The sequence below is a fragment of the Nicotiana tomentosiformis genome, chromosome 6 (genome assembly GCF_000390325.3).
Source record: "Nicotiana tomentosiformis chromosome 6, ASM39032v3, whole genome shotgun sequence".
NCBI classification, from domain to species: domain Eukaryota; kingdom Viridiplantae; phylum Streptophyta; class Magnoliopsida; order Solanales; family Solanaceae; genus Nicotiana; species Nicotiana tomentosiformis.
Genome location: NC_090817.1, coordinates 70,360,810 through 70,378,343, shown reverse-complemented (window position 1 = coordinate 70,378,343; position 17,534 = coordinate 70,360,810). Strand labels below are relative to the sequence as shown.

The following is a 17,534-nucleotide window of genomic DNA, read 5'->3' as shown; positions in this document are numbered from 1 at the left end:
TGCCGTTTTGCTTTGTTTTTAGAAGATTTTTTTATTTTTATTTTAGAAGAAATCTATTTGTGGACTAATATTTAGGACTTTAAAATCAATTAAAAATTTGCTTTAAAAGTTATTTTTTATTTGAATTAAGTAGGAAGTCGTAATATATCGAACTTTAAAATTAATTAAACTTAACATTATATAAGTTTTTTCCTTGTTTGAATTATTTAATATTACTATAGTACATTCCATATTATTGTTGCCAAGGATTCATCTCCGCGGTAAATTTAAGTTCTTTCCAAGTTTTTATTGCAAAATTGTAAGAAAATTTCTAGATTCAGTGTTTTGTCTATTCTTTTATGTACGTCAAGAATCATTAAAAATGTTTATATATTCAAGTTTTTTTTATGATTTAGAATGAGTTTGCTCATTTTTTAACGACTAGATTATATAACAATATTTTACATGTAGTGAAAAATAAAAAATAAAAAATTAAAAATATATTTAACCGTTACTATTTATTAAAGTAAGATAAACAAATTGTATCTAAAAATACTTTAATTACCTAATGAATTTCAAAATTGCAAAGATGAGAAAGAGAGATATTTATATAAGTTTTAGAATGACTAACATGACACATGGAAAGCACTAATATATATCTATTCTATATCAAATAAAATTATAACAAGAATAAATTTCAATTGAATATATTGACCGAAGATTGAGAACTTCTATTGGAGTAGTTTATTTTTTTATTGAGTGATAAATATAGGATCAATATTCATCATTTTTAGAAATATATACTTTATTTTATAACTCAAACACAATATTTAATATAATATCTATGTTTTTTTAAAAAAGTCTTTTACTCATTGAGATAGTGTACACGCACAATGCGTAACACTAGTAGCCAAAAAATATCGGAACAAACGAATCTGTTATATAAAGGTTTGATTGTATGAGTATTATCACTTTTGGTCAATGACAGAAATTATATATATATTCGGTAATCGAAAATATATATAAATTTATATAATTTTTATATATAACATACAAAAACTATATAATTTTTCAGCTATTATTTTTGGAGTGATTAAACAGTGTCATTTTCCTATTTTCCTTTTAAGTTGGTACGTTATAAAGATCCGCATAACAACTAGACAAGTGCAAGGGGTAATTTAGGCATTTCAGCTAACGTCACTCGGCTTTGACCACCAATCGCTATCCTCTCTCTCCGTGTCAAAACCGAATTCTCTCGACGATATTTCTTCATTTGTATCGATCCGAAGCTCATTTCATTCATCTCCGTTTCACCCAATTCAGATCCAAAAGAGAAACCCTAATCTGCTTATTCTTTCAGATCAGATCCAATTCGAATGGACGCCCTCGATTCTGTGTTCGATCCTCTTAGAGATTTCGCCAAAGACAGCGTTAGGCTCGTCAAAAGATGTCACAAGCCTGATCGTAAAGGTATTGGATATATATATGTTTAGTTTAGAATTGAAGCACAGCTGATTGATTGATATTAATGGATGTAGATCTAGGGATTTTACTTGTCTCAGAATCTTATTGACTAATTTTGAATGTTTGTGGTGTAGAATTTACCAAGGTTGCTACTCGTACGGCGATTGGTTTTGTTGTGATGGGATTTGTTGGATTTTTCGTGAAGTTGGTTTTCATTCCTATCAATAACATCATCGTTGGTGCTTCTTAATTGGTAAATATTTTGCTTTCCCTCTTCTTATTCCGACTCTGAAAAATTATTGATTTGGAAATTGTTTACATATGATTGGTCGTTAGATATCTTAATTTTGTGGGATCTCGAGACTTGCTTGGTTAATTGCTGGGTTTCTGTTGTATTATAGCCTGGAGAACATTACGTAGTGATATCATGCAGAAGGATCTTATTTGTTGTTTTGTTACTTGTAAATGAGGGAGAAGATACATGTTTTCTGCCAACCAAACACTGAAATTACTATGTGGAGTTCTTGTCAAATGGCCACCTTAACCTTGAAGTTTGGTAATATCATCAATTGATACATTATTCTTAATTTTCACTAGTTAGGACAGACACCATTTAGCTTATTTCAAAGGAATAAGAAATTTGATGATCTTGAAGTTGATTGCTGATTGATAAATATATCTTTTAGCTATAAAAAAACATAAGATATAATAAGGTTTCATTTGTTTGCACTTAATGGAGGTCTGAATCTTCATCATTCATATCTCAGGCATTAAGTGCTTTTGTTTTTAAAGTCTAAATCTTGATCATTCAGATCTTAATCATAAGTGTGTTTGTTTTTTTATTCACAACCAATTAATGGGTTTGAAAGGTCTGTATGATTAAGATCTATAACAAAGTCTTAATTTCATTAAGATGCTATCATCTACATTCATTATTAATTGTCACCACCGCCTACCATTATCAACTATCACCATGCCACCCACCGCCACCATACTTAACCACCACCACCACCACCCCCATCCTCGATCACAGTCATCACCATTATCGACGACCACCACCCACCATCCCCACCACCATCATTCTCAACCACAACCACAAACTCATCCACCTCAACTACCACAACTAATCACCTCATCACCATCAACAACCATAGCCGGCGCTGCGCCCTTATAAACTACCACCACATTTCTCAATCACAATCACAACCACCACTACCCACCATTATTAATTATTACCACCCACCACCACCATCCTCAACCATAATCGCCATCACTACCAATCACCACAAGCTACTATTCAGAACCACCACCATCAACCAAAACCGACAACAACCACGGCCTCTAGTCGCATTCAAAAGTACCACCATTAGCCATCATCATCACTAACTACCATATTTTAAAAAATATATATATTATTGATAGAATATTAGATTAATTAGTATTTATTTGAATTTTATATTTATTAATTTTCAAATAAAAATAAATTTTATACATTCAAATATTAAAAAACAAACTGTCTTAATCATTTAGTATTCAAATCTTAATACACATATTAATTTCAGATGTGTATTGAGATTCAGATGTCTTAATCTTAATGCACATCTTGATATTCAGATTCAGACGTCTTAATCTTAAAAAATAAATGAGGCTTACGCATTCTCCGATGGATTCAGGTTAGTAATAACACTACCATCGATGTGAGTAAACATTCCTTTTCATAAAAATTGAATATGTTAACGATTACCATGGTGTCTTTCTTTCAAAAATGATTAGCATGGTGTCTTTGCAGTTTCTCCAACTATCATGTTTTTTCAAGTTTATCACATCTTAATGTATAAAGCTGATCCCACTAATTCTGGAATCTAGATCAAGACTTGGTTCATTGATTAAATGTGAAAGTTTTGGTGAATCATTTACAACCTTGCCAACTGTTATTTGATATCGATCCTTCAACTTTTGTTGACTGAGTGGTTTATGAAATTTGTTGGGTTTCTGATACTTTGCCGTTTTTCTAAATTGCCTTTTCAATTCCCTTGCTAGTGAAATATCTGGAACTAATTGAAATTTGTTGGTATGATCCTGCAATGAGACACTGACTCTATATGTGAAATTGCAGGCGTTGCGAAGGACATAGCCAATTGGAGATGTAGAGCCAGAGATAGAAGTGGTGCAAAAATTTAGTTTCACATTGTGATCCGTAGCATTTGGATACCCTGTAGTTCTGAACCTCCTAGTTAATCCGTTTTTATGTCATTCTAATTGCCTCCCTCACCTCCCAGTCCCCTTTTCCGGCCTGCTATCAGATTTTGTAAACTTTCCTGTTGAATTTGAGACATACAATGTTTTCATCGTAATTTTGCCCAATCTTTAAGCCATGATGGATACAGCTTCGGAACGTAGCTTAATTGTGACAACGGAAATATATCCCTCTACTTTCATATATTGTATGTATTTAACCTTCGTTATATTATCGGGTCAAATTTACCCCTACAATCAGCAAACTTTTGAAAATACCTTTTGATCTGTTAAGTAATCCAAAATTTTCCAAATTCCTTTTGTTTAAATCACTTGTTGTTCTTCTTGGTCAACTATTTTAATTTCAAAAACTACCATTGATGTGAATGTTAAAGTTACTAGACTATACAAATTATTCATATATATTTTTTTATTACTAATGCACCCATTTTTTCTTGTAATAAATAAAATTGGTTTAAAATTTTATTTATTTTTCAATCATACACACCGTAGAATTTAGTGAGTCTATTTATTGTGTATTATATGCAGTTGATCATCATGTATGTACATGTATATTCAAATATATTTTGTCATTGCTTGATTAGTATAGAGTTCGATCGACTAACTTAAGAATGCAAAATGTGTAGGCACTTAATTAAAGCAAAGTTGAATTAGACAATGTAAAATCTCGGAGAAACTTCAAATTCAATTACTAATACTTGCAAAGTTTTCATACATTTGGTGCAATAAATTCATTAAAATTGGGATGTTGTAAATACTTTTAAAATTTAGAAAAGCTACCTAATTTAGATTTTTCAATTCACTATACTTTGCTTATTCGGTTATATTATTTAATATTTTTTCTCTCATTTTTTTTCTCTAATTTAGAAAGCAGGTAAATGCCAATTATTTCAAAAATAGTGGACCAAGAAGAACAACAAGTGATTTAAATAAAAGAAATTTGAGAGATTTTGGATTACTTAACATATCAAGGGGTATTTTTTAAAAGTTTGTTGATTGTAGGGGTAAATTTGGCCCGATAGTATAACGGTATAGGTAAATTTGGCCCGATAATATAACGGAAGTTAAATGTAGGGGTGTTCGTCGGTTGGTACGGTATTTAGACATTTCAGTTCGGTATTCGGTTTCTTAAAATGCTATACCAATACCGTACCTAATTAAATTCGGTATTTTTCGGTTTTTTTCCTTTCGGTTTTGGTTTATTCGGTTCGGTAACTTCGATTTATTCGGTTTGAATACTAACTAGTGCATAGAGTCATAAACTATAATATTCTTAATTAAAGTACTCAAAAGTACAAAACTAACAACGTTTGTTGACAAAAATTTTGTCCAAAATCAGCAAATATCAACCTAGAGAGAGAAAATTGTACATAAAGGAATACATTTGATCATTAGAAATGTCTTGTTACTTGATAAGAGTTAATTGATAAACTTAGAAAATAAAGGAAAGTAAAACTTTAGATTTTTAATATTTATGTTATAATTAATAATATGTGTATTGTGTAATATAATATATATTTCGGTACGGTATCGGTATTTCGGTATTTTATTTTAAAATGCCATACCAAAATGCCATTTTTTTTAAAAACTTAAACCAAATACCATACCGAATACCACACTATCGAATACCAAATACCAAAATTTTTGATTTCGGTACGATAATTCGGCATTTACCAAATTATACATAGTCCTAATTAAATGTAGACAATATATGAAAATAGAGGAGTATATTTGACCATTTTCCCTTGTGACAAACATGATGGAAATGATGGGAAGGGGAAAAAATGAGTTTCTTGATCCTTTATGGTTACAGGAAAGAGATCCTCCTGACTTCTATATCCTGCTGCTGTGGAGTGGCCTAACTAAGAAACAATTATGTAGTTTGCCAAATGCTTTAATTAAATGCTTTAGACGCAGATCAACATATAAAAGTGTTGATCCAACCATGTCGTGAAAGATGTTTAATCCATGTTGATCCAAAGTACCGCTCTCAGAAAGATGATGAAGTAAAAAAGACAAAAAGGACAAATACCCTGTCAAATCAGGGTTGCAAGGGGCAAGACATTGATGAGAATGAGAACTCTTAACTTTAGGAAGTGGTGTTCAAATGCTATGTGGGCCGGGAGATTCACGAAAAATCAATGGTAGGATTTTTGGGAAATTGACACAAAAGGGACTTTTTAGGGTTGATGTAAGTCGAACGTCCCTAACATTAGCGATATTTCTTTGAAAAATGATCCCGGCCTCGCACATAGCTTTTTAAGGGTTTCTTTATCAGATTAAATTGTTCATCGAAGCTACCTGATTGTCATACTTTTGCTCTTCAGAATTTCTCTATCAGATTGGTAGAGTTGATGCTACTTTTACTCTACCTATCATTAAGTTATTCATGTAGTATACTCAATTGTCATACTTATGCTCTTCAGGAATTTTTCTACCAGGTTGGCAGAATTGATGTTATATCTTCTTTACCTATCTGTTAAGTTGTTTATCGAAATCTACCCGATTGACATACTTTTTCTAGGTTATTTTAATAAAGTGTTCTTTGAATTTGCAATTTCAATTTCGATCAAATCAAGCGATATTTCTTTGAAAAATGATTTCGGCCTCGCACATAGCTCTTTAAGGGTTTCTCTATCGATTAAATTGTTCATCGAAGCTACCTGATTGTCATACTTTTGCTCTTCAGAATTTCTCTACTAGATTTGTAGAGTTGATGCTACTTTTACTCTACCTATCATTAAGTTATTCATCGCAGTATACTCGATTGTCGTACGTATGCTCTTCAGGAATTTTTCTACCGGGTTGGCAGAATTGATGCTATATCTTCTCTACCTATCTGTTAAGTTGTTCATCGAAATCTACCCGATTGACATACTTTTTCTAGGTTATTTTAACAAAGTGTTATTTGAATTTGCAATTTCAATTTCGATCAAATCAAGCAATATTTCTTTGAAAAATGATCCCGGCCTCGCACATAGCTCTTTAAGGGTTTCTCTATCAGATTAAATTGTTCATCGAAGCTACCTGATTGTCATACTTTTGCTCTTCAGAATTTCTCTACCAGATTGGTAGAGTTGATGCTACTTTTACTCTACCTATCATTAAGTTATTCATCGTAGTATACTCGATTGTCATACTTATGCTCTTCAGGATTTTTTCTACCGGGTTGGCAGAGTTGATGCTATATCTTCTCTACCTATCTGTTAAGTTGTTTATCGAAATTTACCCGATTGACATACTTTTTCTAGGTTATTTTAACAAAATGTTCTTTGAATTTGCAATTTCAATTTCGATCAAATCACTCCAAATTTGCTCCAAATGATCTCAAATTTAAATAAAGCTTCCAAATACCAATATATACAATCCCTAACCACCGATTTAACTAAATAACACCAAATCAAAAAGACCACTTTGTCTTCTTCAATACTTTCTAAGGTCCAAAAATGGAGTTATAAGAATTTTATAGTAAATCATCAAAATCTGTGTTTGAACTATAAATTATCAACTTTCACACGATTTTAACAACAATCGATCATTAACTTCTATATTTCACCACCAAACAAGAATTTTAAGCTTTAAAAATTGAAAACAAATATGAAGTTCAAGTATAAAAGGGGTATTTTGCTAATACCGTAAAAAACCGAGACATCCCTTTGGGGGATAGGCCGGGCAAATTTTTGACTTATAGCCTGTTTGGCCAAGCTTTTCCAAGCTGAAAAGCACTTTCTTTTTTTTTTTTTTCAAAAAAAGTGCTTTTCTTTCAAAGTTGAAGTGTTTGGCTGAGCTTTTTAGAAGACAAAAAGTGCTTTTGAGGAGAAGCAGAAGCAGAAGCAGAAAAAAGTAATTTCTTCCCAGAAGCACTTTTTTGAGAAGCACTTTTGAGAAAAATATACTTACAAGTAATTTTTAAAAGTTTGGCCAAATACTAATTAATGCTTGAAGTGTTTTTCGAATTAATTAGCCAAATACAAACTGTTTTTCATCAAAAGTACTTTTGAAAAAAATACTTTTAAAAAAAACACTTCTCATAATTAGCTGATTTTTTCAACTTGGCCAAACAGGCTATTAGTAAAAGAACCAAATTCCATTTTGGGTGTGGCCGTGTTGGGTTAAAGGACAAATTGCAGCATCTGAAATTGGATGGTTTACCCAAAAAGAAAAGTAAAGGAAAGAAAGAAAAGCCTGTTTAGACCTCAATTTTTTATGCAGATAGTTTCACTGAAGCGACTTCTGTTGGGAACATCAATCAAATATTCAAGTTGTCAAATGAAAGTGTTGAAGGTTTTATGAAGGAGCATTATGACCCTTTATTTATTGGAACGTATTGTAATTAAACATACGCTTTTTTGTCTCATCCTTGTAGTAGCAATATGAAAGTAAATCAAGCTAATGAATTGGACCGTATGTGCACAACCTCTAATATACTTGTAACTTGGATCGTCTTCTTTATTCCGTGCTTTTTTAAAGATTAACACTCAAGTTCTTCTGGTGCCCGCTACTTCTGGTTACACAATCTGATGCATATAGTACACTAATCTTATAGTACACTACGTGTGCACATAATACGGTACAAGCGAAGGCAACTTTAGTTACATCAGCGACCAGAGGTAGTGAAAGGTATATTTTAGTGCCCATCATCGCGGCTATAAGTCATAAACCAACTGATGAGGGGAAGAAAAAAAAAGACGACTTGACATCTGCGTAGGCATATTACCAGCTTTGGTCATCTTCCTAAAGATTGCACGATAACAGGAGCACTATGCAAAGAACTAAAGGTTCAGAAAGAAATTAAGTAATTAGGAACCAACAGAGCTGCATGTGAATATATCTATATGGCACTAACCACAAAAGGATTTTGATGAGTCAAATCCAGGAAACACAAAAAGAGTGAAGTTTTATACTGACAAAAGGATTCAAGTCGTTACATTACCCATGACGGTAGCAAAAAGGTGGATTCACATTTGAGAGAAGAAATTACATGTCCCATCCGTAACCATTAGTTGCACTTGTGCTGTTAAGCCTCCAAACCAGCAGCTGACGAGATCTTTTAACTGCAGCAAGGGAGATGGGAGAAATTTAGCACTAAGATTTAATGGTTGGACAATATGGATGGGAGGGTCTTTAGATCCTGAAGTAGATCATACTAAGAAACCCATAAATCATGAATACTACAAAACGTTATATTTGCCGCTACGCCAATTAAGTAAAATCATAATGCAAAATTACAAACTACAAACAGATAGAATTGTGAGAACCAAAAGCAATTTATGTGACCGCATAAACCTTGGCGCCCATTGCAGGTACGCCTACAGTGTAGGCAACATATTTCAACTTCAAAACCAAGATGCATAATACGAAACAATAACTAGAGACATGCCAAGAATGAGATGAAGTCATCACCAATCAGATCCCATTCATGAATGAGTTGCAAAGCAATTTTAGCTCAAAATACATTGATCAAACTGGGGGCAGAAACCTGTCCGGTAAAAAGCAAATGTATTCAACCAGGGATTACCAAAGAAAGAAGAATAAAAACTGCTACTATTTATCAAGAAAAGGATATGCTGGCCCTAGTTTCATAAATGTGTTTTTAATTGAACACTAATATGTGATAGGAAAAAGAGAGAATACACAAGTTTAGGCTCGACTACATAGAATTCAACCTTTATATTGTAACAAATTACTAACATAACCAACTACAGGTAATCATTATAATTGTGTGGGTTACTACTTACATAATCTTTATTTGATAAAGATTACTAATATTCTTTAATCCAAAAAATCTAGGCCTCCACTCGATGTATCTCTTGCATTGGTGAACGAAATAGGGTCAACTTAGCCCATTGAGTGCTCTACCTCATTGCCAAAACTTGCAACTTTAGCAGCTCCCTTGGCAGCTTTTCGTTCCTCTATTCCTCACACATTTGGTACTATAGTTCTTTATCCCCAGTCCCATTTACTCTTTGTTTTCTTTCCTTTTTCACCTCTCTTCATTCAGATCATTAAAACCCCAGAAAAAGGATTGGCCAAGAGAGGAAAAAGCTAGAAAGAATATCATACTTGTGTTAAGAACAAGCATTTCCGAGAATATGATCAACTACTGTCTGACTATTTGCTCTAGCGCGAGATTCCCTTACTCTTTTGGTTACTTCCTACACTTTCCGGTTACAACTGAAATTAAACTAACATTTATTCATTTTTCAAAGAAGATTTATAAGAATCTCTACTTGCAGTCGTAAAATGAAAACAAGACTAAAATAAAGACAATTTGGACTCCCAGTCCATCAAAACTAATTTAATCTACAATAGATTTTTAGGAAATCCACACTTTCTACTCACCATCCAAAGTTTCTGAACCTACCAAAATCCAAGGGACTGAAAAATGATTGACTCACAAGTTAAAATTTACCTAGTTATTTAAACAAGAGATATACAAGATAGACCTGCTCTAGATCCCTAAGTTTGCATGGTTATCTTTTCAAAATCCTTTTGTTTATACATTGGTCAATCATCTTAACATCCCTTTCTCAATAACCATAACTAGACATTTACTTACAAATCTTAACACGGGAATAAGCTTTCCTTGCAAGAGAAACTGTGCCGCTTTTAACCTCTACAATATAAAAATGTTCATTTCCCTTGACAGCATTTTGCTTCCTCCGTTCCTCGTGTCATCACTCTTTCCCTTCTCAGTCCCTCTAAAAGAGTTATCTTTACCTCCTAATTACTTGTCACATCAAGAGGATCTCTTTCTTGGTGTGTAAACAATGGATAAATGATTTGGATCATAAAATTCAAAACTGGACATAAAGTCATTTTAGAAGTAATTAACGTACTATGGATCTGAGCCTGAGAAGTCAGAACATTTAATTAATTACTCAAAAGGTAACATCAGAGTGGTCTACGTGTATCTTGATTGCTACGAAATGACACGAGTCAGCAGTCGTTCAACGAAACCAGGTAATCTGAACGAAGTGTAAGGACTAAGGACATAAGCAATTACATGAATCCAGAACAACCATTTGCAGTCTGAATTGGAATTCAGATGAATTGCTGATCTTAACAATCTCACCACAGCCTGTCCAATCTGGACCAGGTTTCAGTGAGGATCTAAAACTTGAATCAAACTTGCTCCCTTTAAAACTTTAGATTTTTTTCCCTTTTGGCTTTAGTTAAGATAGCATCCTATTTGGAAGGAACTTCAAAGTAAGATTTTAAGCACACCCTTAAATTATCCAAAATGAGGTGAAGTTTCTCTTTCTCTCCAGTTTCTTTCGAAATGCTAGGAATCCTATTAACACATTTTGAGGGAAGATCTGTTGATCCAGTTACAGATACCTACAATTATTATGTCAAATCATTTCCTCCAACACACAAACACAATTAAGGAAAGCTATAAGTATACGTTTAATTTAAATATCTACAAACATCTCACACGCACATCATCAACTAAAGATTGCACGAATTTTATTACTCATTAAGTAGTTGCTCAAATATGGTACTGACTGCCCTAAATTGATTCTTCTTCAACATACAAGACTGCAGCAGCAGCAACAACAACAACAACTATGCCTTAATCCCAAACCAGTTGGCATCGGCTCTTTTTTTTCCCTTTCGTGGGATTAGCCCTAGTTCGGGGATCGGTTCTACCTCCATTCCGTTCCAATATTCAGTACTTGCAGGTTTTTTTTTTTTTTTTTTTTTTAAAAAAAATGAAGCTAATACTCTACTCTAAGAACAAATAAAGCATTTTTCTTTCCCAGTCTTAACTTTTCAAACCCTAGCTGAAAAAATCAGATCTGAAAGGGAACCAAATAAACATATAACAGAATTGAAACCCTTACGTTTGACCGTCAAGGTTACCCTGTCCACTGCTTCCACCACTAGCATATGAATTATCCTCTGCTGTCTGCCACACAGATTGCCACGCCTGCGACGGCGGCTGGGAATAAAAGGCCGCCGGATCAACCCCAGCCATAGCAGCAGGCCTACCCATCATCACTCCACCAGGAGGAGCAGGCTGGCCCAATGGAGGATAATAATACGGCACACCACTAGCAGTAGAGCCCACCATTCCCGGCCCAAGCCCAACAACGCCGCTCTCGTCCTTAATCTCATCCCTAGGTACAATGTCGACGAGGAAATCAAATATATCGGTACGAGTAATCGCCGCAGCGATATCATTCTTCTGTAAAGTTCGGCGCTTGTTTTCCTCGGCGTGAAGCCACGAACGAATCGTGAGTTCGAGAATGAAGAGTTCACACGCTTTGGCGAAGAGAATTGGAGCTTCGGCGGAGATCATGCGTACGTCTTCGTCGGCTTTCATGATTTTTTTAATGCGGGCGAGGGGAAGTTGGTGGTTTTTGAAATCGTTTGCTTGTTCGATTTCTTGGCGTTGGTAAGTCCAAAACATTTGGAGCTGTTGCTGTTGTTGTTGGAGGAGGTGGTGGTATGGTGTTTGCTGTGGATATGGTGCCGACTGAGCCGCCGCCGCAGCAGCAGCTGTCGGCGATTGGTGAGGGTTGTTGTCCATGGCGTTTTTGGGGAAGATGAAAGCGACGATTGCCTTCAAAATTTCTACGGAGGTCAGGAGGTGTAAGGGTTGCACCGTTCTAACTTCTACTTTTACACGTGTTTTCAAAAAAATGTTTTCTTCAAAAATAAACAGTAATCATATTCATTTTAGGTGTCTGGTACGCCCAAACCTACGGACACATAAATCTCCACTTTGGAAGTTAGTAAAATTTTGAACATGTAAATCGAAAAATAAAAAAATTAAAACTAAAAATATATTAAAAAAATATTTTTTTCGGGGGCTGGGGCAGGGAAAAAAAAGTTTTTTGTGCAGGGGTGGGACAGTGGAGGGGGACAATAGGGGTGGGGATTTGGCGGGATGGGGATGAGTGGGGCAGAAAAATAAAAAAATAGAAATTTGAAATTACAAAAAAAAAATAAAAAAATGCGAGGAGTAGTAGGGTGGGTGGTGACGAAAAAAAACTGAAATTTAAAAAAACAAAAAAATTTTCTGAAAGAGGGGTGGGGTGGGTTGGTGAGGGTGAGGAACAGGGTGGGAAAGGTTGAGAAGGAGTTTTTGAAAATGTTTTCCTTTCTCTTGATAAGGAAAATGAGTTCATAATGAAAATATTTTTCAAAATATTTAAACCAATCAAACATGAAAAAATTAAAAAATATTTTTCAAAAAATATTTTTCTTCGTACCAAACACACCCTATATGGTACTGCTCGCTCAGTCCCTACCCAATTTATGCGATTATTTTTCTTTTTGTCCATCCTTAAAAAAAGTTGAAGCATCTTTATAATTTTAAATTTATTATTTTATCATTAATTAAATAAGTTACAACCACAAATATATTTATAACTTATTTTAGATTAAATGTAAGACTCTTGCTTTATTTCTTAAACTGTTAAGTCAAACAACTTCAAATAAATTAGGAAGGGGGGAGTACTATTTTTTCAAGTTTGATAGACATGGAAATATTTATCCAGTTACATTTTTATAAAAAAATTATAAACGATGTATTAAACTATCAAACTTTTTGATTTTGATTGGTTGTACTATCAGATATTTTAATATTTTTTACAATTACTAATATACTTCCTTAGTATTACTGATATATTTTCTCTAAACACATGTTACATGTGACACTTATTTATTTCTGGATGTTCTAAGGTTTCTGTTTACTATTTTTTCTTCCTTATAACCTTCAAAAGTAAATTTTAAGCTTAATGTGTTTTAATGGGCTTTTTTTTTTGGTCGAAAGTAAAATTTTTATTTCAAACAGTTTTTCAATGCACAAAACCTGCTCTTTTTGACTCAAGTAGCAGGTCTCAAAAATAACCAAAACAAGAAGGTATACAACCATATTGTTGCTTATCCACGACCACTTGTGAAGTGTCATTCTTTCTTTATCCTAAATAGCTAGAACTACAAACTAGGATAACTATTCAATGTATTCAATATAGGTCTCCATTTGTATTTTTGTTGACATGTTATATGCACTTGAAGTGTAATGCCTTTAGCTCTGTCCATAGCTTCCCTCTTCTGGTCTTGAAATCTTCCACTATTCCTTTCCACCCAGATATGATACACCACAGCTGTAAAAATAACCCCTAGGATTGTTTTTCTTGGATTCATGTTATTGACATTGGTTGATAACCAATTCAATTCAGACTCCCAGTTAGTGATGCTCATTTGGTACGTTAGCCATATCAGCATTCCCTTCCACAAGCTTTTCGAGTATTGGCAATCAAAGAATAGATGAGCATGTGTTTCTTCAGTATTCCTGTCACACAACAAACATGACTAGGGCACCTGGATATCCCATCTTGCGAGCCTGTCAATAGTAGCTAGTCTATGATGAATAGTCATCCATAGTATGAACTGGTGTTTTGGCAGAATTCCCTTCAACATGATAAGTGATTTTTATGGAACTTTGGGATAACATGGCATAGAATAGATGTCGGCCTTCTTTATGTTGAATCTTCCATCAGACACAAAGGAGTCGATCACTGTTAGATCAGAAGCCCACCACTCTCTACCAGAGCAAATTTTCCTCACTAATGGGCTTTTATCACTTTAAAAGGAAAAAATTAAGGAAAATAATATTGTATAGCCGCTCTCAAAATAATAGCCAAAAAAAATATTTTTTTGTATATATATATACATTATGTATGTTATATACAAAAATTATATAAATTTTATATACTTTTTCGACTACCAAATGTAAATAGTTTCTGGCGCGGGCTAAAAGTAAAAAAAATTCAAAATTTAATATTTAATTTAATTGGCTACTTAAATTTTCACCTCGTAAAAAATGTATATCATTAACTCTTATGTTCATATGAAGAGCATTTCCCATTTTTGCCTTCCTTTTTTGGTGTTATGATCAAATACATGTGAATGGAATTTCTTTTAATTTTAATCATTCGATATTTGAAATCTAGTTGTTCCGATAAATTAAGATTCGGATTGAATACATGAAAATGTAAAATGCAAACTTAAGCCAAAAAAGACGTTACATGCAAAACTTTTGGCTTGTAGGATAATGTCCTATCTACTACAGTACTCTATACTCTTGCAATTTTAGGAGGAGGGAAAAAGGTGTCTGGAACCAAAATGTTGTCTACTCAAAAGCATAAAAATAGGTGAAAAAAATATCTGAGTATTATTTTATATATAACGCGGTTATTCACCACGCTATACCTTAACAGCACGTTTGTCCATTAAGGTATAGCGCGATCAATACATCCGCTAAATTTGAACTTTAAATTGGCGGGAGGTATAGCGCATATGCAGGAGGCGTTTTACTATAGCGCCTCCTATATATGTGCTATACCTATATAAAACAAACGGGTCTGTCTCCTTCCCCGACCAGACAGAAGCAGAAAAAAAAAGGTCCCCCCCCCCCCCCCCTCATTTTTTAACCAAAAAACTCTATTGGATCTCACCCGTCCCCCCAAAATTATGTCTTCTCCGTATTTTAGCAAGCTAATATCGGATCCAATACATTTTCGTTTAGTGGATCTCGTCTATTGCTCGTTTCGGCTCCTAAATCATCAATTTTTCACATTTCAAAAAACTTTAAATCGAGGTATTCCAACTTACTTTTTGGTAAAACTCATGTATATAATATGCTTATTAGTTATTTTTTACTATGATCTATATTTTTTGTGATCGTTTTGTGATTTAATTAATTTTTTATTTTTTATCCGGATTAGTTTATTTATGTGCTAAAAAATTAGTAAAAAAGATATATTATTATTTTATGAATAATTATTGTTATATATAATTTTATTGTTATATGTATATTAATATGTGACTTTATTGTTATTTAGTGCCCTTTAGTGTTATGTTGTTCCCTTAATTGTTATGTAGTGCCCTTATGCGTAGTAAAACTGATAATAAATTTTAGCTTATGGTAGTTGACTTTATTTATGGCCATTTAGAGTAGTGTTACTTTAGTGCTCTTTAAGATTTTGTTGTGTAAAATAAAAACTACATGCTCTCCTTAACAAACTCGAATAGAGTACTCAATTATGGATTTAATGTATCAGTAGATAATTATCAAATATTAGATAGTAATCATAAAATAATCAGTTGCCGAGAAATTTGGGCAAAATACGATAATTAAAAAACAAATCGTTACGAATGAAGTAAATTCAATATTATTTACTATTAAGTTTGTAGTATTTTTTATATGATTAATTATTGAATATATCTTGATTATTTATGAAATTTTAATATATAATTATGTTATAATTCAAAAATAACTTAAAAAGATGATAGTACAAACAAAACCATGCAGAATTTTAGTAGAAAAATATTGAAAACTAACATATGAAATATTAATATAGAAAATTTATCAACATAAGTATTTGCTATATGAATAATTACTTAATTATTTTTTTAGTTATTAAAATTAATCATTGAATTCTCTATTAACCCCAAAAATATCTGGAAAAAAAAAATGATAGTTCAAACACAAACCCTCTCGAATTATAGTCAACAAATGTAAGAAAATAACATAAAAACAACAATCTAGAAAATTTGTCAAACTAAGTATTTTTATATGAATACTTATTAATTATATCATGTATAGTTGTGACAATTAATTATTTAATTCTATTATATCCAAAAATAGCTAAGTAAGAAACAAACATATAAAATAATAAACTAACATATAAAATAATGTAAGAAACTAACATATAAAATAATAATATAGAATATGTATCAACCTAAGTAATATATAGAAAAATATCGATTAAATATTAATATGAAAGATATTGCAATATATTTAAAGATGTTAAATAATTAAACAGAAATTCCGCCCCAGACATATAAACGATATGTGAGAATTCATTAGGGACCACCCACTGCATCCCCGTATAGCTAGATGCCTTCAGGGTACGGGTTTCTACAGGATCATAGAGATCGGCCGGTTGCAGTTCGACTGGGCGTTGATCACGTCTATGATAGAGCGGTGGCGACCAAAGATGCACACGTTTCATCTACCCATCAGCGAGGCTACCATCACGCTTGAGGACGTGGAGGTTCTTTTTGGGCTGCCTGCTGATGGTATACATGTAGCTTACCTGCATGCTCTTAGAGACTATACGGGATTGGATTACCTTCATATGTTGCAGTGGCTCACTGGTTTCCAACCAGCGGGGCCGACTGCATTGAGTGGGGTCAGTCGATTTCAGCGGATGCCCGTTCGGCATCATCTGGTGGCGATGGACACGGAGATTACTGATGATTCACCCCCAGAGGATATCGACCGGCACATGAGACTGTTACTGCTGCTGATGTTTGGTGGTATACTATTCCCGAACACTTCGGAAAACCTAGTCAGCTTGCGATTTCTACGTCATCTGGAGCGGCTAGATGATTTATCTGGTTACAACTAGGGTGCAACTGTTCTAGCTTACCTGTATAGGCAGATGTGTCGGGCGTGCATGGGCACCTAGAGAGACGTTGCCAGATTTTTACCACTGTTGCAGGTGAAAACATAGTCAATTCTTTTCATGATTATAACATACATAGTAAAAAAATGCTTTAAATTTTACGTCCACAGTCTATATTAGGTTTGGGCCTGGGAGCGGTTTCTGCAGTTCCAGCCACCTCTGCCACCGATAGCTCCGGATGCACCATTCCACCGTTTCTCCCTTTAGCTTGGAGGTGGGTTGATAGGTGAGGCTACGCTCGTGAGGTCGAGGCTCGACATCATCTCCCTTATTACATGGATTTGTTGGATTTAATTGAAGGCGCGCAGGTACATATATACTTAAGTTTACTTGGCCTGGCTTGATATG

The 17,534-nt window shown here is 33.6% G+C and overlaps 3 protein-coding genes across 3 annotated transcripts; 2 read left to right on the top strand and 1 right to left on the bottom strand.

Annotated features, from left to right (window-relative positions):
* The first annotated feature begins 1,188 nt into the window (after positions 1–1,188).
* On the top strand, positions 1,189–3,797 carry LOC104111062 (protein transport protein Sec61 subunit gamma-1-like). Its single transcript, XM_009620661.4, has 3 exons — positions 1,189–1,449; positions 1,578–1,696; positions 3,560–3,797. Exons 1-2 carry the CDS (start codon positions 1,356–1,358, stop codon positions 1,691–1,693), a joined length of 210 nt encoding a protein of 69 aa, XP_009618956.1. The 5' UTR covers positions 1,189–1,355; the 3' UTR covers positions 1,694–1,696; positions 3,560–3,797.
* Positions 3,798–8,515: 4,718 nt separating this feature from the next.
* On the bottom strand, positions 8,516–12,390 carry LOC104111053 (nuclear transcription factor Y subunit C-1). Its single transcript, XM_009620657.4, has 2 exons — positions 11,547–12,390; positions 8,516–8,753 (listed from the first exon to the last, which is right to left on the bottom strand). The coding sequence occupies exons 1-2, from the start codon at positions 12,233–12,235 to the stop codon at positions 8,750–8,752; spliced, it is 693 nt and encodes a 230-aa protein (XP_009618952.1). The 5' UTR covers positions 12,236–12,390; the 3' UTR covers positions 8,516–8,749.
* A 4,301-nt stretch (positions 12,391–16,691) lies between these two features.
* LOC104111084 (protein MAIN-LIKE 2-like) lies at positions 16,692–17,129 on the top strand. The gene has a single exon (XM_009620691.1). The coding sequence runs from the start codon at positions 16,692–16,694 to the stop codon at positions 17,127–17,129; it is 438 nt and encodes a 145-aa protein (XP_009618986.1).
* The last annotated feature ends 405 nt before the right edge of the window (positions 17,130–17,534 follow it).

What these genes read in the sequence shown, in the direction of transcription:
- LOC104111084 (XM_009620691.1), top strand. Translation starts at nt 16,692, where the DNA reads ATGATAGAGCGGTGGCGACCAAAGATGCACACGTTTCATCTACCCATC.
- LOC104111053 (XM_009620657.4), bottom strand. Translation starts at nt 12,235, where the DNA reads ATGGACAACAACCCTCACCAATCGCCGACAGCTGCTGCTGCGGCGGCG.
- LOC104111062 (XM_009620661.4), top strand. Translation starts at nt 1,356, where the DNA reads ATGGACGCCCTCGATTCTGTGTTCGATCCTCTTAGAGATTTCGCCAAA. An exon ending in TCACAAGCCTGATCGTAAAG is followed by an intron (nt 1,450 to 1,577) that starts GTATTGGATATA and finishes TTTGTGGTGTAG; the next exon opens with AATTTACCAAGGTTGCTACT.